This window comes from Camelus ferus, chromosome 29 (genome assembly GCF_009834535.1).
Source record: "Camelus ferus isolate YT-003-E chromosome 29, BCGSAC_Cfer_1.0, whole genome shotgun sequence".
In the NCBI taxonomy this organism is placed as follows: Eukaryota; Metazoa; Chordata; class Mammalia; order Artiodactyla; family Camelidae; genus Camelus; species Camelus ferus.
Window position 1 is genome coordinate 22315302 of NC_045724.1, and position 27085 is coordinate 22342386.

Sequence of the window (27085 nt, forward strand, 5' to 3'; positions counted from 1 at the left end):
GAGAAGAAAAGTCACACGAAACTGTAACAAAGACCTGGTGAAAATTACGAGATAAATCTATCCACCAAGATCCTGGAGAGCAGAGAAGGTTTAAAAGTTGACCCACAGACAAAAAGCAAAAGTAAACACGAAGCAAACAAGCCAGGAGGTGAACAACACCCTCTAGAAGTGCTTCACTCTGGTGTGAGGTCCTACCGGGGCTGCAATACAGAAAACTCAGTGTTTTTCAACTGTGAACACCGAATCACACAAATGAGAGAACATTACATAACCACTACCTCTAAAACGTCCCTGTATTTAACAAGGAGCTGCTATTCAGGCTGAAGATTGTTGGCGAACGTCAGTAGGTAACAATGGAAGCCTGCGTTCAGCTTCTCGACGCTCTGGTGCTGCGGTCCGCGGGCTGGACCACAGCCTGTCCCAGGAAGTGGGACATCATTAGCGTCACTATTAATAAAGTTCAGCATTACGAATGGGCACCAACCTAGGAACACCTAATGAGTGTCAATTTGCATTCCCCACCTATTATCACTTCAAGTTTCATTGAAGCGTGTACGTTAAAAATGTCTAATTACAGCTCTTAGACCCAGTTTCCATAGATTAAAAGTGCCTGCTACTACAGACCTCTTGGCTGATCTGGGAAGCTCCCTTCTAAACTCAATAAGGAAAATCAGCAAAACGAGGGAAATAAGGGAGCATATAAAGGGGAAAAAATGTCTTTAATAGTACAGTCTCCAGTTAAAAATTTCACATTCTTTCTTTCCCAACTAACACTATGGAAGACTAGCCTGGGGATGAGATGACTGAAGCCTTTTGTGTGTTATTTATTTTAAACCAGACAGCCCTGTTATGCTGATTAGGATGATTATTTCCCCACCCTGAAAAACAGACCCCAATTATATAGGGATTTATTATGAAATTATGCTAGTTAGCCAAAAAAGTAATTTCCACTTTGCTTTTGGTTATAGATAACTACATTTGGAATTATCTCATAATACATTTGGGCAAATGGGTCAACAGCCCACCCTCTCCCCAGTTTAGAAGAGTACAGATTTCCAAACATATGAAGTTGTCTTAAATCAGAAAGTTCTGCTTCGGGATTAAACACACACACACACACACACACACACACACACACACACACACTTTTAAAAGTCCATACCTTGCCCCTTGCGCATTGTTGCACTATGAAAAACAGTACAGAGTTGCCTCAAAAAAATTAAAAATAGAACTACCATAGGATCCAACAATCCCACTTCCGGGTATGTGTCCAAAAGTACTGGAAGGGGATCTCAAAGAGATATTAGTACATTCATGTTGACAAGCATCACTGTAACAAACCAAGAGGTAGAAGGACCCCAGATGTCTCAATGATGGATGGACTGGATAAAGAAAATGTAGTCTATACATACAATGGAACATTACTCAGCCTTAAAAAGGAATGAAATCCTGTCACATGCTTGCACAGGGATGAATCTTGAGGACACTACACTAAGTGCAATAAGCCAGTCACAAACACTATATGATTTCACGTATAGGAGGCATCTAAGCTAAAGCAGTCACATTCACAGACGCAGAGAGTAGAAGAGCAGTTGCCGAGGGGCTCGGGGGAGGGGAGTTGTTTAATGGGTACAGAGTTTCTACCCTGCAAGATAAAAAAAAGCCCTGGAGATCTCTTTCACAGAAATGTGAACACACTTAACAGTACCAAACAACACACTTAAAAAAACAGTTAAGGTTGTTAATTTCATGTTATGTTTGTTTTTAACCACAGTAAAACAATTCTTTAAAAAAGATGCACACACTTTATTTTGCCAATAGGTGAGTCTTGTGAAACAATAATCCATAGACTATCCTAGGCAGCTAACCTAAAAACCCTTAAAGAACCAAGAGCCATACAAACAGTTCTTTTTTCTTACTTTCTTTGCTTCCTGTCACCTTTTCTATCTTATTACAAAAGCCTTCCACAGAATTTTTTTCTCTGGGCTTTTCCAGATCATTCTTTGAAAACACAAGAGAAATCTACAATCTTCATGCACTGTGTCAAAGTTTACCTTAAAATTATATAAAAAATTGGGCTAGAATGATTTCCTGTCAAAAAGCAAAGCAAAACAACAACAAAAAACCTCACCGACCTTAGGCCAAAATGAGAAGGCAAACGTTCTTTCGTGCAGGAGCTGAGCGACCGACGGGTCCCCGTCCTCCATGTAGAAGCCATCTCGGGTTTCGTCCCTGGCAGTGCTCATGGAAGCATTGCTTTCTTCATCAAAATTCTTCCCCCTCGAGACAGCTCCTGCTGAGAAATGAGTTAATGTGCATCACTCACAACCAGAATACCAGAATATCGCTGAAAAGGAAGTGCAGAAAGGACTTGATTTAATATCTGAATGCCAATCAGCTCCATTTGATTGAGTACCTACCATGACTGGGGTGGTACCAAGCACTTTCTAAGTCCTGCCGTGTACAGCCTGCAAGGGCCCTTTCCTGTAGGGGGTGTTATCCCCGTTTTACAGACGGGGAAGCGGAGGCTTAGTGAGCCGGCATCACTAGTCATCTAGCATCTCGCTAGTAAATCCCAGGGGAGGCTGAATGACAGCCAAGTCTCTGACCCAAAAGAGCCTGTGTCCCTCCTCCAGGAAGAAGGGCTGGCATTTGGCCAGGGTTCCAGGTCGCAGCTCCAGCAGAAAAGTGCAACGTGGAGCCTCTCTCCCTGCCGGGCAGGTCCAGCAGCTTCACGGGGCCTTAGGAAGAGAATTGGGTCTTCCCAGGTTCTACTCCTACCCTTTATGTCTGAATGAAAACTAAATAAATTGAGCATCATTGGTCTTAACATCGGTAGTGCCTGTAAAACTCTTCTTCTGAGAAGTTGAGTTGTTCAAAGCAGGCTGCTTATGGGCCATATGGAAGCAAAGTGGACATCGAGGCTTCATCTGACCCCACCCCTCTCAGAAGACGACGTACACTCAACACCCTTAAAACAAGGAGGAGCACAGGGCACACAGGGAAACCCCTGCCCAGGCGGCCAGCAGAGGCCGGGGGGCCAGGGTTACCTTCAGGCTGGGAGGATTCCTCCGACTTGTCGTCATCCTCCAGCTTTTCCTCGTCGTCCTCTTCAGAACCTTTCTCTGAAATAGACTTGGGCCCCGTGTCCGCGGCGACCTCCACCCCTTTGGGCTCGTTTTTCGCCGAGCTGGCCTCGGCCTCGCGGCCCTGCCTCCCGTCCTTCTCGCCGCCCTCAGGCCTCCTCCGGCTCCTCCTTCACCTCGGGCTTCTCGCGGGTGGGGCCCTCCGCCCCCTCGGCCTTGCCCTCCGCCGCCCCCGCCGCCTTCTCGTCCGGACCGTGGGCGGCGGGGGCGGCCGCGGGAGGCGGGCCGAACCCCACAGCCAGCGGGTTCAGGGCAGGGGCGCCGGCCGCCCCTCGGTTCTGGGCGAAGTTCTTGTGCGCGTCCAGGAAGGACAGCTCCGGGTCGTTGAGGATGTGGTAGTCCGTCCGGCTGACGCCGTGCTTGGCAGCTCCGACCAGCAGGTCCCGGTCGTGCCGCCCGCACTCCCACCACTCGGGCAAGTCCAGGCTGGGCTGGCAGAGCTTCAGCCGCTCGCCCAGCTGCGGGTGGTGCAGGACCTGCTCGCGGATCTTCCGCAGCAGCTCGATGCGGTACAGGGTCCTGGAGGCGCGCTCCTCGGTGATGGGCTCGATCGCCGAGGAGAGGTCGGGCGGCTCTGCAACGGGGGGCAGTCGTGTTGGGCCGGGCTGCTTCCCGCAGCGGTCCAGAACCTGGGTCACCCGGCGAACCTACCGAACCTACCGTCATCCGGCTTCGTGGGCATCCGACACACCCGCCGACACATGGCTACAAAGCAGCTGAAGTATTTCTCCAAACTCTCGTCGGACTTTTTGTCCAGTCTGGCGAAGGCTCGAAACTGGTTCCAGTCGAACTGCTGTTTCACGGGGTCAAAAATGACCCCAAAAGTGGACACCACGCGGTAGAAGTCCGCCTCTTCCCTTCTGGTCCACCTGTCAGGAAGGAGACGTTAGCTGGGGTTGGACGTGTAGTAGAAAGGCTTCAAGTTTACGACTTGCTTTTCCTCTTTTCCCCTAAACCTCATTGGGGGTGCTCGCTTTGGGGTGGGGGTTTGGGCTGCTCCGCTGACCGTTATCTTGGATACTTTATCCTGGATACGATTCCTGCCTCCTGGGGGCGGAGGGGAGCAGAGGAGAGAGGAAGGCACTGGGGCCGAGCAAAGCCCTCGAGGAACTCACTTCTGCCGTTTCTCGGATATGATAGCTTCCCTCTCGGCTTCCAGGGCCCGCACTTCCTCCCGAGGCCGCCGCCTCCGCCGGTCAGTCTTCATCAAGGCCTCCTGCCTCATCTGTTGCCTTTTATAGCTGCGCTGATAGGCAGTTATGAGCCTGCGCAGACGGGTGGTCAGCGTTGAGGTGTTGGGCCAGTACAGCTGGCCTAACTCAGCACCGCTCTCGCTGTGCTTGCCTGGGGAAGTGGAAACGACGTGTCTGAAATGGGTAGCTGCGGCCCTGCCAAGCACAGGGCTTCCATCAAAACAAGATGACTCACGAACACTCAAACGACAGTGTGGGCAAGGGCATCGCAGTGCCCTCGTTTTTAAAATATAAATAAGGAATAATATTGCCATGGAACTTATAACCCATTTCCTTTTCAGCTCCTTAGCGGGGGGAAAAAAAACCAAGCTCATTCATCAGTCGTATATTAAGAAACCCATTTTAGGCTACAAACTGCATAAGAGTGTTCTCTTGTAATGGAATAATCTTGAACATAAAAAAGAATCACATAATTGTTAGCTAAGGATTTTACATTAGGAAAAAAGTGCAGTATTCTCTGCAAACCAGTAGTGTTCCAGGTGCTGAGCAAATGCCCTGCTCCCAAGAGTTGGACTTCTAAAGATGCTTAAAAGTTTTCACTAACTGGTGGGAAAACATAAATATATACATTATCCTAAACCAAAAAAAAAAAAGTTATTTTATCAAAGAAATTCAAAGTAATGAAAAACCAAGAGCAAACAAGAACAAAAATTCTTTCCAAAAGAGATGCATCAGTGTAGACGAAACGGTGCTTTAAGACACTGCCGGCGTGAGGCGCTCGCACACTGCCGGTCAGCTCCGCCCGGACTCGCCAGGAGCCCTACCTGGGGCACGTACTTCCATGGGTTCTTCCTTATCTTCTGGAGGAGAATTTGCAAATTCCTCGAAAGCAAAGCGAGAAAGAGAAATTATTTTAATTTGAGACTTTATTTTGCTTTATCTTTTAAAGAAAGGACCATTATCTATAAAGTTTAACAAGCCTTATACGGGCATATAATATTTTACTGCTGCTGTAAAAGTCAATGTACTCCAGTTCTTACATCTATTTCATCCTTGAATGGTGTTCTGGTTGGTTTATATTCTGGGTCTTCATCTTCTCTATCAAATTCTCCCCTATTTAAAATTTAAAAAAATGTTTAAATCATACTGATTCGCAAGAGATTGAAGGGAGCCCGGGAAAGAGGAACCACCTGCTTGAAGCTATTTTGAATTCTGGGTCTGACATCAAAAGTGACTCTATCGGTATTTAAAACGTCCGGCCAAGGCGGGGTGGGGTGTAGGGAGGTGGGCGGGTAATGTGTCAAGGGGACTGTCATCACTTGGAAAAGACAAACAAGCTGCAGATTATATTGATCATATATTGTGTTTAACTAGTCATTTGTGACATATAAAGACTATACTGGTAAACATTACTCAGGTTCAAATCAGACCCAATGGAGTGCACGATACAGTGTAAGACCTGAACCCTGCCAGTGGGTGCGACACTGACATGAAGTTTATTAAAATTTTAGAACGTCCTTCTTACCCGTCACCGCCATCTGCTAGCATGTCTGTTCCTCTCTGCTCGGCAGCGATGGCCTTGGCATCAGGCATCCCAACTCGTTCCAGGAAGCACAGCGCGGGGTCAGCTCGCATGGAATTGTACTTCTCGTACCCTGTGCAGACCCACCAGCCCACGGAGGACACACACAGAAACAACGAAGGCAGGCCTGTCACTGACAGAGTCACAGCTCGGCCACGACACACCAAGTTCATTTATCAAGCAGGATGATCATTTACGTTGTGTTTGAATGAACGGGGCTGTAACAGCCCATTCTATGGAACGCTTATCCCAGGGCAGGTTGGGGGTGGGGGGCAGGTTACATTTTCAGGGATATGATCAGAGTGACCACAAATACGAACAGAAAACCAGGTTCAGAGAAACTGCAAGATGCCCGGAAAGATGTCTGACCCTAGTACCCCAAGATCTAATTTTGCTTGGCATTTACAAGGCTTTGTAATGTTCCTCGATGACGTCTGCAGCAGTCTGCCCCACCCTCCTTGCCAACAGCCACTGTCCTGCAGGAACTTGGGCCGCTGGATGAAAAACCCCCGTCCGCGTAAGGCCAGCGAGCCTGTCTTATTAGGTTTAGGACGATGCATGTCAGTAAGACGACACTGCTCCCTCCACGGTGTTCAAACTGCAATCTGCTCTCTGACTGCCCAAGCTGACTAGATGGGAAGAGGCAGGTCCCAGCAGCGCACTGCGGGTACATGATTTTTAGGCTGAGCTCACAAAACCCGGCTGCGGCACACGGGCGGAACAGCACAATTCAATTAGGACGTGTCCTACAACACGCCTGCTCCTAACCGCTGCAGAGCCGCAAGCCAAACTGTGATCATGAAAGGTTTTATAAGCCATCATTCTCCCCTTTAGTCAGGCTGGGCTGCTGAGAATACGTCCGCGACCTCCAGAGACTCGGGATTATAATCAGGAATCGTTCACCGTATATATCACGCCAGTTCTCCGTCCCCAGCCTTTCAAAGTTAACAAGGCTGCATCCCACTCAGGGGAGCCGCGAGTTCTCAGCACTGACATTTGTGAAATATTGCTTGGAACAAAGCCCAGGAGGCACTTGTACAGATTAATAGCAGAGGTTAAGCCCACTGGCTACTTTGACACGGGCTGGCAGGGCTCGCGAGGGGAGCTGGGTCGGAAGCCGGAAGCGAAGTTTTGGGTGAGCTATAGGACCAACTTGGCTATCACTAAAACAAAGATGGTTTTGATTTTATTTACAGCCAAGAAAGAGATGTTTTCTTCTCAAATACGCAACAAACATTCAAAAACAGCATCTGATATTTACAGTTCATATTAGATTTTTAGTACAGGAACATAGTAGACTGCCAAGAGTCCTTTGGAACTATCCTTATTAATATTGTGAGCCTGGAAAGAGCGTGCAAAGAGCTCTAAATAAAGACCAAGCCACGCAGTCGAGATGCGGCCCCGAGAGACGCCCCTTACCGTGTTTGAACACTCCAATCAGGAGGGACTTATCTGCTTCCTTATCCCACCAATCTGCGGGCACCTCTGCGTGGAAAGGCTCCGGGATCCACACATCAGCTTCGCTAGAGAGGCAACCGTTTATGTGATATTTGAAACAAATATCAGTTTAAAGAATAATGCCAAATGACGAACACAACACATGCCCCCCCTTCCCACGATAAGCACCTGAGTATCGCGGGGCGAAGGGCAGGGGACGAAACAGCCAAGGTTGAAAGAAAGGGCAGAAGTCAGCCCAGCCACGTCCTTCCAGGACCAAAAGTGAATTTTAGCACACGGTGTCCCACCCTAAAGGACATCTCTGCACCCCGGTAATTTAGTTCACACCTTTCTGTACGTCCACACGTATGTGCAGACGGGCTTTTCCCGATTCTCATCACATCCCCGAGCTGGTAGGACAAACACAGCATTCGAGATGCAAAAAAGGAGCTGTGCTCCTAACGGGTTTACGGAGCTCTGAGATGGGAGCCGAGGGCTGTTCCGACCGCCTGGATCACGCAACGAGGTGCGGAACGAGCGTGGGCCCGCACTAACCTTGAGTCGGCACCCTCCAGGATCTTCTCGGCCTGGTCTCCGATCACTTCTTGTCTTAGGTAGTACAGCATGCGGACACGCAGCAGGACCCTGGAGAGGAAGACAGAGGGGGGAAAAGTTCTTAACTTCAGGACTGTTTGCCAACAGTGGCTTTTGGCAGCTGCTGCTGTTCATCCATCATCCTGCCAAGGCTGATTAGCCATGCTGTATGGTAGGCTTGAAGCGTGACAGATGGTGGCACATAATCACCTCTGTGTGGTGCTTTCTGCTGGCTTCCAACAGGCCTGCCTGGCAACCGCTCCCACTGCACAGAGAGGGCCCGAGCTCAGCCCGGCCTTGGCGCACTTCATTTAGTCCTACCTAGTGCAGCTTGTGGAGTTCAGACACGTACCCCACCACTGCCTCTGAAGTATTGAAGCAAGTTTGTAAACAACTGAGCAGATGGCTTTCAGTAACTGTTCTGCTTCATTATCTCATAAAATTTCCTCAGCTGCTGCCTTAATACCATTTTTGGAAGCACATCAGAAGTTGTAGGAATAAACGAGATATAAAATCTGGTTTTACTACCTTACAATAAACCCTCAATATGGAATGTCAGGTTTTTCCGATTATACAACTTTGCTTCCGAGAAAGAAAGATGGCGGTGGGGTAGACCCTCACTCCTCTCCCTTAAGGAACAGTAAACCTTTCTCTTCTATGTTACCTAGAAGCCCGAGTTGGAGCTTGACAAATAATAAAACATCACAAAGGAGATCTAAATGTGCCCAGTTCGCTGGTGTTTTCAGTTTCAAGGAATCAATTTTCAAAGACTCCTGGAATTCTAGGAACCACATTTTCAATCTCACTTGGATCTCCTCAATGGCACAAACATAACTCTTTCATTAAGGCCCACCTGATAAATCCCAAAGGCCTGCCGACTCCATGTCTAGCATCTCTTGCTGGACGGCCCCCCATGTGCACTCAGGACTGATATTTGAAGACCACCTCCTTGGCCGTGAGTGGACGATACCAAGTGCTGGTCCCTGGCTGGACTGTCCCATAACACACTTAGAGGACACTTTACAACCAGAGCGCCACATCTCCATACACCAGCTCATCTGATCTTCACAGTGACCCTTGGATGAAGTAGGGGAAATTACAATTTCCATTTTACAAACGTGAAAAGGGAGGCCAACAGAAGGCCAGCGACATATCTGAGGTCACAGAGTCATCTTGAGCATGGACCACTGGGATTTAGGCCTTCTGACTCTACCACTTCATACTGTCTCTCGGGAGACACTTGTCCTTGAAAAGACCAAAATGACAAGTGGGGCAGCTTCACTGCGACAGACCACTCTGATCCCATGTGACTAGACACCCCGTGACCCACTTTCCTCTCCACCAGGAGACAGCTCCTGACCAACCTGGATGCCAGCCGGGCAAAGTGCAAGGTTGTAAATATCTGATTGTGCTCCAAGGTGAGCAATCTTTCTGGACGACTCTTTTTTTTGAAGATTTCTTTTGATAAGATTAAAAATTAGCTGTGCCATCCTGAACCAGGTTGAAGGGGGCAAAAGGGACCAGGACCGTCCCATGCCCTGTGTGGTCCTGGCCTGGATGCTGGTCACTTGTGGGACAGCTGCTGGAACCAGAGCCCAGTCTGTCTGACTCATTGCATGCAGTCTCCCAGGGTTGGAGGCTACCTCCTGTCCCCTCGTCATCCTGCCGGGACCTAGCTCACACTCCATGGGGGCTCACAGCCTGCCAGTTTAACCGGCTGGGCTCCGGTTCCAGTGGCTGTCCCCTGAGTGGCCAGGACCACGTGGGGCACAGAACTGTCCTGTCCCTTTCGTCCCCTTCAACCTGAGACACTTTGTCTCTCGACACTTTTGAAGAGAACTGGCCAGTTGTTCCCTAGGAGGTCCCTCGATTTGAGTCTCATTTTCTCTCTGGTCAACAATTCCTCACTTCAGATGCCGAGATGTCTCAGGGCAGAAGCATAGCACGACTGGACGCCTTGCTCGTCCCAGAAGGGACAGAGGGCACTGCCCGTCCTCTCCTGGGACGCAGGGGAAAATGTGAAGGACACTAGCTGCAACTCACATGCTAACTGGGTCGGGGACCCTATGGAAGCCTGTTACTGACATCAGAATGGGAGATTAAAACCCGCCACCATCACGCTGGCGCCTGGGAACAGGAGGCCTTATTCCCACACTAAACCACTTCACTTACAGTTTGTCTGAATCCAGAACTCTGAAGGTTATGGACCCCCAGTTCACAGAAGCCACAAAGGAAAAGCAGTTCTCTAACAGCTCTAAGCGGCCGGGACTGCAGAGAGGCCCATCCTACCATGGCAGGAGCCACAGTTTCTTAGATGCCAAGAGTGGCTTGAGGGAATGGTTCTGAAGACTTAGAAAGGAAAAATTTTGTCCGTCAGAATCTAAGAATGGGAACCAAAGCCAGTCCCTGAAAGCACCACTGAATTTAAAAAGGGATGAGAGTCACTAGTCAGTGCGACCCAGGAGGAGCAGGTGGTCCCAGGAATTACTTCAGGTGAGGCTTTCGATGCCCTGAGGGGAAGCAGGCTTCCGGGCGGGCGCGCCCTCTCAACCAGCTGAGGGACCTGGAGTGCCCCAGACCCGGTTTCCTCGTCTGGTAACTGGGGATAAGAGAGCACTATTTAGACAACGCAAACGGGTGAGTCGTGGGAAGCGCCTGGCACACTGCCAGCATTATGTGCTCAGACTTCTGCTGTACTATTCAAAAGAGAGAAAGATACACTTATTTCACCTCTATTTGACAAACAAGAAAAGGGAGCCTTAAAGGGGCAGAGGAACTCGCCCCTGGTCGCCCAAAGCCAGGAAGCGTAGAGCTGTCAGGGGCAGTGCCGCCTGCACCACTCATCCTGAAAAACGCAGCTCACAGGAAGGAGAGAATCAACGTGTGTAGACAGATGCGAGTTTAATATGCAGGCAGCTCACAGGGCTCCAAGCAATGGAATGAATTCAGATCCCACAGTCTTCAATTATATATAAGCAGGTTCTGGAAATCAAGGTAAGGAAAATGATTCTAAGCTCACAGGAAAAAGAAAAGGACCCAGCAACTGAGATATTACGAAGCAAAAACTCACATGTAAACTCCGCAGTCTCTCCACTGAAAGCTGTGAATTAAAGGCAGGATCACAGAAAGCTAGCCATAACTGTCTAAGGCATTTTGGTTAAAACTTAGTCAGCCACAACGCGCACAGAGCATCCTTCACAACAGCCAAAAGGTGTCCCCCAACCCACGTGCCCCTCAATGGATGGATGGATAAACAAAATGTGGTAGAAACGTACAATGGAACATCATTCGGGCATAAAAAGGAACAGAATTCTGGTACAAGCTACAACGTGGGTGAACCTTGAAAACATTATGCTAAGTAAACAAATCAGATACAGCAAGACAAATATTGTATGATTCCACTTATGCGGTACCCAGAATGGGCAAATTCATAGCGACTGAACTAGAATGGTGGTGGCCAGGGGCCAGGGAAGGTGAGTTATTTTTTAATAGGGACAGAGTCCATACTGGGGTCAATGAAAAGGCCTTGGGTATAGACAGTGGTGATGGGTACACAGCAATCTGAATGCAATTACTCCCAATGACTCGTACACTTACAAACAATTCAAATGGTAAAACTGTGTTATCTATCTTTTACCACCAAAAAGAAAAAAAAGTCATCTAAAGGTATGATGCTCTGGCACTTGCCATCACGTTTCAAGAAAAACAGTGAAGCTGTGCAAAGACAGTAATTACAGTTTAACATATATATATATATATATATATAATATATATAAAATATACAGTGTACAAACACACACGCTTAAACACACGCACATTTAAGAACAGGACGGGAAACCAGCTCCCGCCCCGCCCTCTGGGACGTACTTGTTGCAGTGGTGTTTCAGGTGCTTCTTGTAGCTGTCCTCCTGGAACAGGGCGTCGGGGTTGCAGCCAGCCAGCCAGTCTGCGTCCTGCACCACGGGATGCGTGCTCTGGGCTCTCACCTTCTTACCCTTCCGCCCCCTGGGCACCGGGGCTGACAAACCTGGAATCGCAGTAGTAATTATAATAGAAGCCTTCTACACAACCACAACTACAGGGTATCTCGAGGCAGGAAAACGCGGGGTGGAGGATGCGTCGCTAGCGTCCCCTGTGGCTCCCGGGGACCTCGCACACAAGGAGCGTGGATTCAGGCGTCCTACCGGAATGGTTGACCAAGGCCCGCGTCTGGCCGTCAGCTGTGGGCGTGATCAGATCCCAGATGAAGCTTTTGATGTTCTCGTCGCCCTTGTAGTGGTTGAGGCAGTACACAAGGATGGTTCTGCAGATGGTTTCCACGTCTTGCTCAGTGAGCGGACGTTTGTAGCGCCCGTGGGAAAGGATGTCCGTCCACCGTCCCCAGCTGCAAAGCAAAGTCAGCATGTGGATGGTGCCTTTGAGTTTACATCTGGGGCTTGGGTTTCACGGTCAGGTAGCTGCATTCGGAAATCTCAGGCCCAAACTAGCGGCATTTTACGTCAGGTGACAGGACACCAATCCAGGGTGTAAGAGTTGAAAACGCCCATGAGAGAACAGGTGTCAGGGCAGGAGCTGAACCGCCACTGGGATAACCACCCCGCGGGGCTGCTTCCCAGCCAGGCAGGCCGCTTCGCTCGGGCGTGGTTTGTACGCTGCGATGCTGACCAACCATCTGAGATGAAAGATGACTTGAGGTGGGTGTGACCACCCCCAAATCAGGGGCGCACATGGCTGAGAGGTATGGCTGCACCTACCCACCTCCGAGGGGTACCCCAATAATGAAAGAAAGGCCGTGAAAAGGTCTGAGTCTCCTTTTGAAACAGGAGGTGCTGACTCCTGAGGTCGAGAGCGCTCACAGGTCCTTGAGAGGGTGGTGAGGGGGGGCTGTGACAGCACACAGGAAGCTGGCCGTCCAATCAGGGTACGTCGGGAGCGAGAGCCCACAGCACACAGCACACAGGCAGGTACCGTCTGAGCCCAGCAGGCCCCGGTTACAGTGCACGGGCCGAGGACAAGCCCCGCTGCAGGGGACAGTGCCCACCCAGCCTGGTCCTCCCGGCATCAGTGAACTACTCTCAGTTCCTCGAGTCGCAAGGCCAGCTCTCGCCTTTAGGCCTCTGGACACAGGCTCTTCCTGCCGGGACCTCTTTTCTCCCTGCCCAGCGCCCAACACCCACTCTTGCCCCAGCTAATTCATGACATTCATCCATGCCGCCCCCTGTGGAATTCCTTCTTTTATCCCCTGACCCCAGAAGTGGGGTGACAGTGCCCAAGTGTGTCCTAAAGGAGAGGGGACAGGCTTCCGCCCCACGGGCACTATGGGTCCCAGCCCGCTTAACCACAGTTTATTGCCTTTTCTACTCATTCACCTGCCGGCCTCGGGGGGGGCTGGGATTGTCCCAGCACAGCACCCCGAGTGTAGCACGAGTGTAGCATGTGTTCAGCACCTGAGATGTCTATGGGCAGGGGGAGGGCTTTTGAAAGACAGATGCCCTAAGATGCCTCCTAGCTTCACCAGTTACTAATACATTCCATTTCTAAAGTTATCAGCAAAATCCTCAACTTTGATCATTAGGCTGAAACACGGAAGGAGGGAGAGTAACAAAGGACTCAGAGGGAGAGTGTCCGCCATGCAGGGACGGCCGGCAGAGAAGCCTAGCTTGCGGAGATAACCAGGAGAGGGGACACCACTGTGGGGATGAGGATGGGCTTCAGTGGAACTTCAGTGACGCCATGAGCCACCACTGACCCAGCACTCATGGTGTCTGCTGGCCCCGTGCTCTCCCTGAGGACACAGAGGGGGCCCTGGACCTCAAGGAGCTGTCAGCTGGGGCTTGAGTGGGAGAGGCTGACTACTCAGAGCCACGGGACGGGTGTCAGCAGGTGCAGGGTGCTGAGGCCACGCCTGCACAGAGGTCAGGGGCAGGAGGTGGTGGGCCCGTCAAGTCTGTGTGCCGTGGGAGTGTGGGCGGGGAAGCTTCTGGAAACACAGAGACAAGATGGAGCATGGCACGTGGGAGAGGGTGAGCCTCTGTCCTAACAGCAGCTCAGAGTGCCGGTGGAAAGGGCCACAGGACAGACCGGGGCCAGGTAACAGCCTGGTGCTCTGGTAACAGAATGTTTGTTCCTTTTGAGACTAATGGTGATCCGCTGGAAGAAAAAAAAAATCACAGAGAGGGTGTCATCAGAGCAATAGAAATATTTGTCTCGGTGGCAGTTTTTCCATCTGAATGGGATTTGCCTGCAGCCCCACAATGTGCCAGAGCTTATTTACAGAATCAGTGTTCGCCGAGCGCCTTGCCTTTCAGAGCCCCGTGCGGGCGGCACGGAGACTCAGAGACGGATTAGATGAGGGTCCCGCCTTTCCAGGACCGCGGTCCAGCAAGAGAAACACAACACATTCAGACAGGTGAGGTGACCACCATTTACGTTTCAGATGAGCTGGAAGAGCTTTACAAGTGAGATGACTGCCTTTAACAAATTTTTATAAAAATTTAGTTAGAAAATTTAGTTAGAAAAGTAGTAAAAGATTGCCATAGGGGTAATTTCATGTGAAGGTAAACTAGGAAGAGATTTTGCAATTTTGAGACTTCGTTCTTTGTTAATAATCAGCAAGTAAATCTGAATCTGACCTAATTCCTTAAGGGACAAGGTCCCCTCAAACCCACCAGCATCTGCAGGACTCTGAGCTCTTCAACCAAATGGCCCTGCAAACGCACTCCCTCCACTGCCCCGTAGGGAGGCACAGGAATCCACACACAAATTTTCTACGCCACCTGGAATTCTAACTATTTTTAAAATAAAATTCCATTTCTCCCACAAGTCTGACTCACCCGTAGACGAGCAGGTTCTTCTCGACTCGGAAGCACTCGCTCCTGGCGTAGCCCTGGGACCTGTCCTGGGGCCGCCGCGGCTTCGCACAAGGCTTCTCTTCGGAATCGCTCTCCAGGTCCGAAAACTCCATCAGCTCGTCCTCCTTCACGGCACTGTACAGCCTGGTCTGCTTCCTCACTCTCGGAGTGTCAATAACCAGGTTGTTCTAAAAGACAGCAGATCTCCATGAAACTTCTGAAAAGGTCACCCCGGCTGAGATCCGATAGACCGTGGGTGCGACCCGCACTCACCCGCCCATTTAAGGCATCGATATCCAACTCGGCCTTCTTGGCCCACTTCTGCCAGAAATTCGGGTCATCCAAGGAAATATCTGTCCTGTTTCCAGAGGCAACAAAACTGGCCTAAAGGGGGAAAGTATGCGTGACTCTGAGATGATTTTCTCGGAGGCAAAATGCAAAGCAGCTCTCGCTCATTCATCACTCCCACATGGCGCCCTCCGCTGTGCGCCGTGCGCCTGCTGGCGCGATGGGGACGTGACGCAGGGCCATCCCTCAGGCAGCTCACCGTCCAGGGGCTGAGAGCGAGCAGGAAATACAAGATGACAGCGCAGCATAATAAACAACAGGTGACAAAGGTGCCTGCACCTGACAGGGAGAGGAGGGCCCTGACCAAGTTCCGGTGGGGTAGGGGGCAGCGAGGGCACCACAGGGAAGAGAGGACAGGCTCTCCAGAACGGAGTGCCTGGGCCAGAGTGTCAGAAACTCAGAGAAGAGGACAGCACGTGGAAACGTTCACGGCAGAGGCACAGAGAAGAAAGGCGGGACGTGGCCGGGGGTGCAGGTGCTCAGCAGGTAGAGCCCAAGGTCAAGCTGGTGGGACAGAGGCCGGGGCTTCGTGTGCCCTGTTACCAGAGTCTGAACTCCAGCCTGAGGCAGCGGGAACTCTTAGGCGCCCAGAAATGAAGAGAAGCAGACAGTATGGAAGACGGTCTTTTTTTTTTTTTTTTTAATTTTTTACTTATTTATTATTGTACTTAATTTTTTTTAATTTTAGCAGGGAGGAGGGGAATTAGATTTATTTTTAGAGGAGGTACTGGGGATTGAACTCAGGATCTCATGCATGCTAAGCATGTGCTCTACCTCTTGAGTTATATCCACTCCCCCGGAAGACAGTCTTTAAAAGGTCAAATTAGAGTTAGAATTTGAGAGGATGTGAAGGCCAGGGAAACCTCAGCACCCAACTCTGGGTGTTGACATGCACAGAGGCTGGAGGGGCAGGGAAGAGGAATCTGCTTTTGCACCCACTGGATCTGAAGTGCCTGTGAGGGCTGAGGAAGGAGCCTGAAAAAAGGCAGAAAGACGTGAGGGAGAAGGTGTGGGGTCACAGAGCCCAGACGAGGAGAGCCTTTCAGGACTGGCGTAGCTGGGACGACTGCAGGCGCTGGAGAATTAAATATCCTCATGCAAAACGGGGAGCTGGGCCTCTATCCCACACTCCACACACAGAAGTTCACTCAGAAGGAATCAGAGACCTACCGGTAACAGTGAAAACTATGAAACTCTTAGAAGAAAACACAGGAGCAAATCTGTGTGACCTTAGATTACACAAAAGGCACAAACAATAAAAGAAAAAAGGCGTAAGCTGGGCTTCGTTAAAATCAAATGCCACCAAGAAAAGACTAGGAGAAATATCTGCAAATTGTATTACCTGATGGGGAAACTTTTATCCAGAATAATATAAAATCTTAAAATTCAATAAAAAAAAAGACAACTCAAAAGACGAACAAAGGATTTGAATAGACATTTCTCCAAAGATCATATTTTTTATACATACATACACACATATGGCCAACCCGCACATGCAAAGATGCTAAGCAGCATAAAAGAAACAAGACCCAACCCGAGAAGGCTGCCACCTCACACCGGTAATACAGTCACAACCAAAAAGTCAGACAACAAAAAGTGTTGGTGAGGCTGTGGAGATCAGAACCCCAAAACACTGCTGGTGGGAAGGGGAAATGGCAGTCACTTTAGGAAACAGCCTGGCATCTCCGCAAAGGGTCAAACACGGAGTTAACACAGACCCAGCAATCCCATCCCTGGTACACGCACAAGAGACATGAAAACACACGTCCACACAAAACCCTGGACACAGATGTTCGTGACAACATTATTCATAATCACCAAACTTCACTATCCACTAGTAAATGGATCAACAATCTTTCTGTTCATCGTCAACAGGTAAACGAGGCACAGCCATACAGGATACTGCTCAGCAATAAAAAGGAAGGGGCCACTGATACGCGCCACAACACACTGCGAGCGAGGCCAGACAGAAGGGACCACATGTCGTGTGGCTCCAGAGTAGGCAAATCTAGAGACAGCAGATCGGTGGTTGCCAAGGACTTTGAGGAGGAGAGGTGGGGAAGGTGGGGAGACTGGCTGGTAATGGGGTGACAGAAACGTTCTAAACTGAGAAGTGAGGATACTTGTACAAGTCTGTAAATACAGTAAAAGCATCAAAGTGCACACCTACAATAGGTGAATTTTATGGTAAGTAAATTACATTTCAATACAGCTGTTAAAAATGAAAGCATAGCGTGGGCCTGGGTGTGGATGGGTGAAGCCTCAGAAGGGGCCTGGGGGAGGGGGCAGAGGGGTCGGGGCTAGAAGTTGGAAAATAAGCAGAGGGAGGTGGTGGAGGGCAGCGTAGACACTGCTTGTGTGGCTCTCAGCCCTGAAGGAAGAGTGACAGGGTTGTAGTCGGAGGGGAAGCAGATGGGAGACTTTTTAAATTTTCAATTTATTTATTATTGTATTATTTAATTATTTTATTTTGGTATGTGTGGGGGGTGGGTAATTAGGTTTGTTTATTTTTACAGGAGCTACTGGGGAATGAATCCAGGACCTCGTGCCTGCTAAGCATGTGCTCTGCCACTTGAAATATACCCTCCCCCCTGGATGGGAGACTTGAAAGACAGGAGTGAGTTGATTGCTCTCAGGGCTACGTCAGGAATCAGGATGTCAAGAAAGGAGGAAGATGGGGACGGACAGAGGACGGGGTCCGGAACGCGAGGGAAGCACGAGCCTGGGGTGCTGGCAGGTACATGTGGGACAAGGTGAGGGGGACCATGATGCCATCCATACACAGAGGAGAGAGCCCAAAACACAAACGAAGAGTGGTCTGTGCACCAGGAGCTCCGTAGGGAGTTAACTTCTTCACGCGCAATACAACGCAGACACCGTGTGGGCCTCTCCCGAGCGCAGGGACGCAAACTCGGTCACACTGCTACAGAGCACCTGCCTCCTCAGGGCGAGCCGCACCTTAGCAAACGTGGACCCCTTGCCCTCAGACTCAATGGTGATGGTGTGGGTTCGCCGGAGGAGGATCTGGTCGATGTCCTCCTCGCAGAACTTAGACCCCTCGTCCTCCTCGTCCATGAGTGCACCGTAGGCCCCTTTCCGGAGCAAATCCTCTATTTCTTTCTTGGAAAGCTGCTGTACCTGTTTTAGAGAGATATTTAAAATGATTTAGACTTGAAATATCTGCAGACTAAACAAAGGCTTCGTTTTCCTCAAAGCGGGTAAACCTGGGTTATAACCAGGGAAAGTGTGACAAAATATGCGTAAAATCTTGTGGGTGAAAAACAATCAGATGCTGGGCCATCTCTTCCCGGGAGGAGCTGGAATGCGCGCAGGGCCTGGGCAGCAGGCTTTACCCCGTTGGGAGCGTTTTCTCTCCCGCTCATGGACTGCAGGACGGCTTTATCCAGACCGAGCTTCAAGCTAGCCTTGTCGAACATTTCCCTTTCGTAAGAATTTCTTGTGATCAGCCTGTAGATTTTCACAGACTTGCTCTGTCCTATCCTGTGACATCTAGCCTGAGCCTGGAAGAGAAAGGAAATTGATGGCTACCAGAGAAAGAAGAGAATCATCTGTCAGTTATAAGAGCACCTGTTCCAAAAAAACAGAGGCGCAGTTAAGCAGAAGAGGGTTAACACACTAAGAAATTACTTTTACGTTGTTAATAAATTGATAGCTAGTTGGCTCATTTGCCTCGATCATGGGACACTGCCTGAGTGACGACGTAACTTTAATTTCCTGGTTTGACTGCGGATTCTCCGATATGGTACAACGACGTTAAGGCAGGTGGGGAGGGGGCTTCAGGAAGATTCTCATGCACGTTTACCTGGAGGTCATTTTGGGGATTCCAGTCAGAATCAAAGATGATGCAGGTATCAGCAGCAGTGAGATTAATGCCTAAGCCTCCTGCCCGCGTGCACAGGAGGAAGACGAACCTATCGGAGTCAGGCTTGGAGAATCTGTCGATAGCTGCCTGGCGGAGGTTGCCTCTGACCCGGCCGTCAATCCTTTCATACGGGTACCTGGAAAACGTTAGTGTTAACAAGGAGGCCTGACAAACGGAAGCAAATTCCTTGGCTTTTTGTTTTTGTTTTGTATTTTTAATTTCTTCTGGTATTTTTAAGCAAGTACCACAACCCGGGATGCGTACAAACAGAATGATACTACTGATCAGAAATAATTTCAGAGCAAATAAATTTTGCTATAGTTTCTCACACAATTGGTTGAATGCCCCCAATGATGAAAGTTCATTTTACTTCTTCTCCAGCGAAATATCGAAGTTCTAAGAAGAGCTGGCACCTCTCACAGCAAAACAACAATTTCAGTTTTAAGTAAGAACTGTCCTCCCCTCGCTGAACGAGAGAAATGAAAGACAAAACCGCCCACAGAGGTACGCATCGCATGGAGTGACTGCCGCGCACATCCACAGCTTTCTACAAAGAGATGGGACACGTGTCCCCAGGCCCGTCCCCTTTGTCGTCAACATCCCTTGGAGGCAGACCACGCGGAGCCCCGCTTCCGCCTCCCGGGGCGGCGGCCTCACCGTCTCTGAATGAGGTAGTCTTCCAGGATGTCCAGGCAGCGCACCATCTGGGAGAAGATGAGCACCCTGTGGCCACCAGCCTTCAGCTTCGGCAGCAGCTTGTCAATCAGCACGAGCTTGCCAGCAGCCTGGATCATCGCCTGGAGCTGAAAATCTGGAGAGTCCGCGTTGTGTGTTTCTTTAAACTCTTCCAAAATTTTCTCTTCAGCACCTGCAGAGATTGGACAGCATGACGGGAATACTGGAAAAGGTTTATTACCCAAAACAATGAACTGGCTTTCAAAGCCCACTGTAAACTGTAGGGACCAGGACGCTACACTCGTGTTCACGGCCACATGCACATAGGTCCACTAGCTCCAAGTCAGGGCTACACAAAACCGTGGAAGGATAAAAGGGATCAAAGTTTTTAAGTGCCACACATTTCGGCATTTGGGAGGGAAAAAAACCACATTTTCCAACAAACAAATGTTTGCTGTCTGTAGAAACTGAATTTCAACAACAGACTGTCAAGCCAGAAGTGGCAGAAACAAGCCAAGGGCCAGATACCTACAGAAAATTTGGAACCTAAAATACTAAAGAAATGAAGAACTGTTTACTAGCTGAATATAAACACAAACAACAAAATCTGTTCTGAAGCTAAGAAACAGGGGAGCAGAGTTCTAACAATTACAGCGCAGGGGCAGTGGTCCGTGCGTCTGCCTGCCTTGTAGCACAGCCAAAGGGTGGCAGCTCAAGGGAGTGCGTTTTCCAGGATAATTCTTAGGCGTTGTTTAGGGGTCTGAGCACACATTTCTACTGCGATCCCCAAGTCTTCCTCCACACTCATTCTCACCTGATCATTTCGTCAGCTATGAAAATTCTATCCTGAATTAACCAAAGCTTGAGAGTTTCATGTAAGACTTCTACCCCTAACCCCCCCAAAGAGACTTCTGCTTGTTCACAGACGTGGGTGCATCAGAGAGGCGTCTTCCTGGGGAGCCAAGCCCTTCCCACTTCCTCCCTGACCCCAGACTTGCGTGTGTTCAGGAGGCAGCAGGCGAAGCTCCCGGCAACTGCTGAGGTGGCCGAACTAGAATTACCCAGCAGCACCAGTCTGGCCGCTCCGGCTAATCAGGGCCCGGCTGCCTGCTCAGCTCCTCTCCCTGGAGACGGGGGTGTGGTCACCTATTCTTTGCAAAATACAGACAAACAAATCCATCTAATGGGATTGGTTCCCGGCCGTGAACCACACCAGGAATTTTAAACTACCATTCTTACCACTGGCTTTAAATGTGTGAATGAACTGGATGGAGACAAGATGGGGATACGAGACCTTCACAGGGACAAAGGGCAGGTGAGTGAGGCCCCCCAGAGCCACGAGGACTGAACGGGGGCAGCAGCAGCAGGTGTGACACGAGTGTCCCTGGTTCCGTTTTAAGGGCACTTGTGGAAGTCAAGTCATGACACGGTCACATGCGGAAACGCTGCTTGTTAGTTATTAATCAACAAAGACTCTTACCGAGAACAGATTAAAGTCACTAATGCCTGGATCAGGCACCAGGGCCTCTGCAAAGTGCACTGTTACTTCTTACGAAGGGCCTGGCAGAAAACGCCAGCTGGGTCGAATTGCTGTCTCTCTCTCTCCCCCTTCCACATGAATAACAGGCTAATATTCAGGATTTTAATCTCAGTGGAACAAAAAGCAAAGGTCTTACCAGGAAAAGGTAAAGACTAAAATGCTGTTTGGAAGCCTTAGCAGGAATATTCTTTTTTTTTTTAATTTCACATTTTTAAACATTTTTATTTACTTACTTTTAAAAATTTTTGGGGGGGTGTTACATTTTTATTTATTTGCCTATTTTTAATGGAGGTGCTGAGGACTGAACCCGGGGCCTCGTGCCTGCTAAGCACACGCTCTACTACTGAGCTACACCCTCCCTGCGGCAGGAATATTCCTGAATAAACAATGTTCTAGAATAAATGTTTTTGGTATAAAGTTGAATAATGTTTTTCAAAATATGAAATTTTTAGAAATCTAGGTTTTAGATTCAGGACAAGAAGGCCTTCAGAAGGCAGGGGAAACAGATTTAAATCCATGAATTACATCAGGTCTTTTCAACAAGTTTGTTCTGGTCGTGTAACATACTATAAGCTCTTTGCAATTCAGAAATAAGATTTTACTCTTATAATATCTTGGTAGTTACTTTTTGCCCATGTTAAGATTACAATGCATCATCAAAATAAAATGTATTTTTAGCTTAAAACAAGTTAACAGTCAATGAGTAGTTTTCAGAAATTAAACAATCACTCTGACAAAATAAATATCTGACATGTTTGGATCGTTTCAGTAAAAAATTTGAAAATACAAATTCAGTCAAATTGGTAGAGAAATTTAATCTTTCTTCATTTTAAATGTATTTTGATGAGAAAAATAACTTTCCTGCTTTTTCAACACTACCAGTGATTTCTCATATCATAAAATATAGTCAGAATTAAAATTCCTTCTTGCCTGACAAAAGTTTCCACTCAATTCATCAATTCAGCTCTTTGCTGTGAACTCAGGTTCTTAAAGTGGCCACCAATTTACACAAATAATAATTCATTTAAACTTACCAGCAAACCTATTTCCTGTATGATTCCTTTGGCATCATATTGTGTCCAGAACAGACTGAAGAGAGGAGGGGAGGGGGAGGGGTTGGGGGAAGCAACGCCTACCTGCTGAAGTCATGGCCGGATTCTCAGCTTTACCAATTAAAGGTTTACCGTGATGCGAGATTTGCAAGAATCAATCAAAAAATTAGCTGGAAATAGGTTACGAGAGCCCAAATGCTCTGCTGGCACTGCCCTAAACTCAAGTCCTGCTTGTTCAACACTTAAAAGTGTGTGTGTGTGTGTGTGTGTGTACACGTGTGTCAAAGCCAACTTGAACCAAGTGCGGAGGTCTTTTCCCTTAAACAGATGGTCACTGTCAAGGCGGGAGCTGCAATGGTATCTAGCTACATCAGCCGCAAACACCAACCAGCAAAACACAGGCCACGGTTTTCTCTTGGAAATTCACCCAAGCGTCAGTCTCGTCTCCTTTCTGCCTGCTGTTCTCCAGTGCCCCCAAACCCAACAACAACAACATGTGACTCTTAAGTCACCCCCAACCATCAGGGCCGCCGCCAACTCGCCAACATCATTTTCACTCTCACATACGGAACCCCAAATCAGATGTCCCATTCTAATAAAGCTTGGGCCAAAAACACCAACTTGGTTTATGTAACCCGGTTAACCTGCTTAACTTTTAGCAAGAAAAACAACCACTGCACACTAACGGTGCCCCCAACGCGGCCCCAAACGCTTAAGTAAAAATCTCAGTGCACGTGAGGGGCACTTCTCATTCACGCGGTCTGTGGTCTACAAGCACTTCTCGTTTTTCCGTCTGCTCCCCTGACGTTACCGCTCAGCCTACAGAGTGGCTTCTGTCTTCCACGATGACAGCGGGGCTGAGCTTTGCTGAACTGAACTTGCCTTTGGTTGGGGATGCTTTGCTCTGTCACAACCAACACAGGCTTGAGTTCCGCCTCCCCAGCTGGAGCCCTCCTGGAAGGAGAGCAGAGGTGGCGGCGCTGGCGCGTCCTTCCTTTCCTCCTCCTCCTCCTCCTCGGGACCATCTGCCCCGGAGCAGCGCCCGCCCGACCACGAGGCTGTGGGAGTCCTCGGGCAGCTGAGATGCCCAGCACGCATCCGGGTGTGAGTCTTTATTTTTACTACAGTTTCCCAACACACAGGCAGGTAAGGACACCTGTTTGACACTCTGTAACTTGCTCTGAGGATGGAAGAGCTGACATCAAGCTGCGACCGATTAAAACAACTGCCAGGGGTCCAAGCCTGAGGAGTCCTAGAGCCTCTGCCCGCGGTGACCCAGACAGGGGGAGCCCTGCCCCCATCCCCCGATGCTCAAGGCACGTGACCTGACATGGGAAACTGACAAGGGAAGCAGATGGAATGGGGAGGATCTCTGCCAACCCCCTTGAGACCATCCCTCTCACCTGCACCCGGCTGTGGCATTTCAGCTCTCGTGACTGCCTTGTCTTTCCCCGCAGAGGCTCCTGTTCCTCATTTTCTTCTTACCAGACATTAAATGCAACAGTGTGTGCATGCGTGTGACATGTATGCACACATGTGCTTTCCTCACACCACCAACCACCTTCAGCCCCAACTCCCCAACTCGAGGACAGGCTGGCGACACTCACCAGGACAGCCTCACAGGCTCTTAAACACCTGACAATTATTAGGTTTGCGGCATTGAACACGCAATAATCACACACGGTACTCTCTTTAGAAGACCACGCTACAAGCACAAAGTTTGAAAAACACATTCGCTGACGTCACTCCCTAGCCGGGACCTCGTGTGCAATGTTGAGATGGGCCCAGGTCAGGAACACCGTCGTGCAGTGACTGCAGCATCTGGTGGCTGGTGGGTGTGTAGGTTATGAAAGGGGGAGAGACTGGGAACTCTTTACATGAGCTGCGCCTGAGCCTCAGGGACTGTGATACAGACACAACCTGCCTTTGTCCCTTCTTCCCTGGAAAGGAACCTAAACTGCACTGCCGGCCAACTGCAACCGCACACAAGCGCCCCAAGCTGGCCGGCCATCACCTCTCTCTAACGCCGGCCTGGACTACAGACCATAGCGGTGTTAGCTCTGCCTGGACGTCTTCCCCATTTCCCATCCACGGTATACGATGCTGCCAGATCACTCATCCTCAATCGCGTTTCTAACCACCTCTCAGCTCTGCCAAAATCCCACGAGCCAGCATTTAAGGCTCTGCATGACAAGGTGCCACTTGTCTAAGCGTCCCCGTCCTGTTGTTCCTCACACATACGTTATGCTCTGGGCAGGTTCCTCTTTGTTGCCCTGCCTCCTCCTCTTTGCTGGAGGTATTATACAGCCCTGTGCCCTTTCTTTTTCCAACCCCGACTGGTAAAATCCTCGTCTCAGTGTCACCACAGCTTTCTAACGGCTCTCCTCATCTCAACCCCTGACAAACCGAAGGCTCTTGCATCCCCCATAGCATCTTACGCATCAAAGATTTACTCCCTTCGTGATTTCTGGAAGTATCGATACAGGTTTCTTCTCATTATCAGTTACATGACACTATCAATTCAGTTAAGAAACCAGGAAGACGAAAAAGCACTCATCAGCACCAGGAACAAACCATTAGCAACGTTTCCAAACGATCTCTCTTGCAGAACAGGTGCTAAAGGCCCCAGACTGAGAGAACTTTCCTCCCACCAAAGTCTTGAGACAGCTAACAGCCACCTCTCACCCCGAAGCTCCTCTGTAACTTCTTTGATCTAAACACACACACACAGAGCAAGAACACCTCAATCAGGGGCTAATTTCGCTTTAACTGCAGGTACTTTTGGTGACTTCTAGCCATTAAGTACTCACCTCCCCGCCCCCTTCAAAGGGGAAGACGGGGGAAGACACAGAGGCAGGGAAAGGTGAGGGAGGTCCTGCCTCAGGGGTCGGTGGGGGCAGAAGCCCTGCACCTTCAGCCACAGAGAAGGAGGCTTCATGAAGAACAGGATGGCGATGACACCCACACTGAGATGATTACAAACCATACAGTCATCGGCCCGGAGGGAGAAAAAGACTTCTGGAGCTTGCCGGTTACCTCAGCAAGGGGACGGGAGGAGGGCTTACCGTTGATAAGGTAGGGGTGATTGCAGCACTTCCGTAATTCCATCATAGTGTTTAAAAGGTTAGGTACGTTAGCTTGACCACCACCTTTGGAAAGAAACGTAAAATTCTTCTCAAGGATGGCTCGGTAATATTTCTTCTGAATGTTTGTTAGCTCAACTTCAATGATCGTTTCTTCCTTGGGGGCCAAGTTCTTTTCCACATCTTCCTTGAGACGTCTCAACATCATTGGCTTTAGAATAGCCTGGAGTTTTTGCACCTAAAAAAGGACCTTACGTAAATACTGCTATCACGACTTGCCTGCATGTTAAAAACATACTCCAACGTGAAGGACCAGGGTTCTCGTATTTATTTACCACTCTTATCTATGGGTCATGTGTCAAAGCCAGGGAAGGCACGAAGGCACGCATCTGACAGCTTCCACAACGGAAGTGCACGCGGCTGAATCGGCCGATTTCCAGTGGACTGCCTCACCCGCCGGGGAGCCCTGAACAGCCACGAGGCTTGCACGGTACTCAGCGGGAAAGAACCCAGTTTATTCTGTTAGTTTTCCCTTCTGTTTGTCTTAAGCCTGAGGATGATGAGGAAGGAAGAGACCATGTCGTGGGAATGCCACGCTTCCGCTCTCTTCCCTTCTAGAAAGTGCTGCCAGGATGCGTGAGAGCCAGGAGCTCCATCCCTGCCCCAGTGAGCAAGCAAGAAGCCTCTCTCTGTTCTCTTTTCTGCTGAATGGTAACAGGACACAGCACACCAGACAGCTCTTATTTTAAGAAAAGCGGAACAGAACAAAACAGACTTCACTAAGAACTAAATTGAGAGGTTTCAGACAGAGAGTTAGGGGAGGGGGCACAGAGAGACCAAGATCCCAAGCATATCTCCATGTTGATTAAATCAACACCCACATAACTCTTGTGCTGGGTGAAAAAAACAACCACTTTTCATACCCAGTATCCCATTTATTTCTCAAAGAAATCCTGTGGGGTCGTTAGGACCTGTGCTTCTAAACAAAAATATGTAGACTCAAGGGGGCGGGGTGGGGCCCAGCTCAGCGGCAGAGCACGTGCTCAGTGTGCACGAGGTCGTGGGTCCAATTCCCGGTAGCTCCAATAAAAATAGTAAAGTAAATAAAACCTAATTACCCCCTCCAAACAAAACAAAGCAAGCAATGTGACCAAGCGTACAGTTAAGAAATAAGACTAGAACCTCAAAACTCCAGGAGGGAACTAGCTTTGCAAATTTCTGACAGGTCCCCCAAAAGCACACACAGCAACACCACCCAACGGAGGGGCTCGGCAGCTGGAAATGACACCAGCCGGTCTGCAGCCTCCCTGCCCATCTCAACAGCCCTCGTGAGGGCCAACAGACAAACCAACAAGAAAACCGCCGTCACGAAGGCTCAGGACGCCCCAGGAAAGGGCGGGGGAAGCTCGCCCGTCCACCAGGCTGGGGGAGGTGCACCCAAGTGCCACTGCAGAACGCTCAGGCCTCAGGGCTCTGCCCTCTCTCGGGGTGGCCGCCCACGGCGTGACTGAAACGCAGAGTCGGCGCGGCCAGTACCTGCTCCTCTGTCTTCAGGTCGCCGAATTCTTGCATGAAGGTGGTTTCCGAAGGGAAGCGACTCGGTTCCAGGAAATGGAGCAGGCTGAACAGCTCCTCCACCGTGTTCTGGAGCGGGGTCCCCGTCAGCAGCACTTTGTGTTCCTGCAGGGACGCGAGGAAAGC

The 27085-nt window shown here is 49.5% G+C and overlaps 1 protein-coding gene and 1 long non-coding RNA gene across 2 annotated transcripts in view; one reads left to right on the plus strand and one right to left on the minus strand.

Annotated features, from left to right (window-relative positions):
• CHD7 (chromodomain helicase DNA binding protein 7) overlaps positions 1–27085 on the minus strand; it is a 115399-nt gene that overhangs the window by 8898 nt on the left and 79416 nt on the right. The window contains 20 exon segments of the mRNA XM_032470074.1: positions 2136–2296; positions 3051–3237; positions 3239–3720; positions 3807–4015; positions 4262–4490; positions 5164–5221; positions 5380–5452; positions 5865–5994; positions 7341–7444; positions 7914–8003; positions 11820–11979; positions 12137–12336; positions 14786–14991; positions 15077–15187; positions 18110–18289; positions 18505–18672; positions 18975–19170; positions 19692–19902; positions 25367–25622; positions 26921–27064. Coding sequence (XP_032325965.1) covers positions 2136–2296; positions 3051–3237; positions 3239–3720; positions 3807–4015; positions 4262–4490; positions 5164–5221; positions 5380–5452; positions 5865–5994; positions 7341–7444; positions 7914–8003; positions 11820–11979; positions 12137–12336; positions 14786–14991; positions 15077–15187; positions 18110–18289; positions 18505–18672; positions 18975–19170; positions 19692–19902; positions 25367–25622; positions 26921–27064 — 3555 coding nt within the window.
• On the plus strand, positions 5–15709 carry LOC116660490. The gene is made up of 3 exons (XR_004316039.1): positions 5–88; positions 7652–7657; positions 15700–15709. It is a non-coding gene; the product is annotated as an uncharacterized LOC116660490 (long non-coding RNA).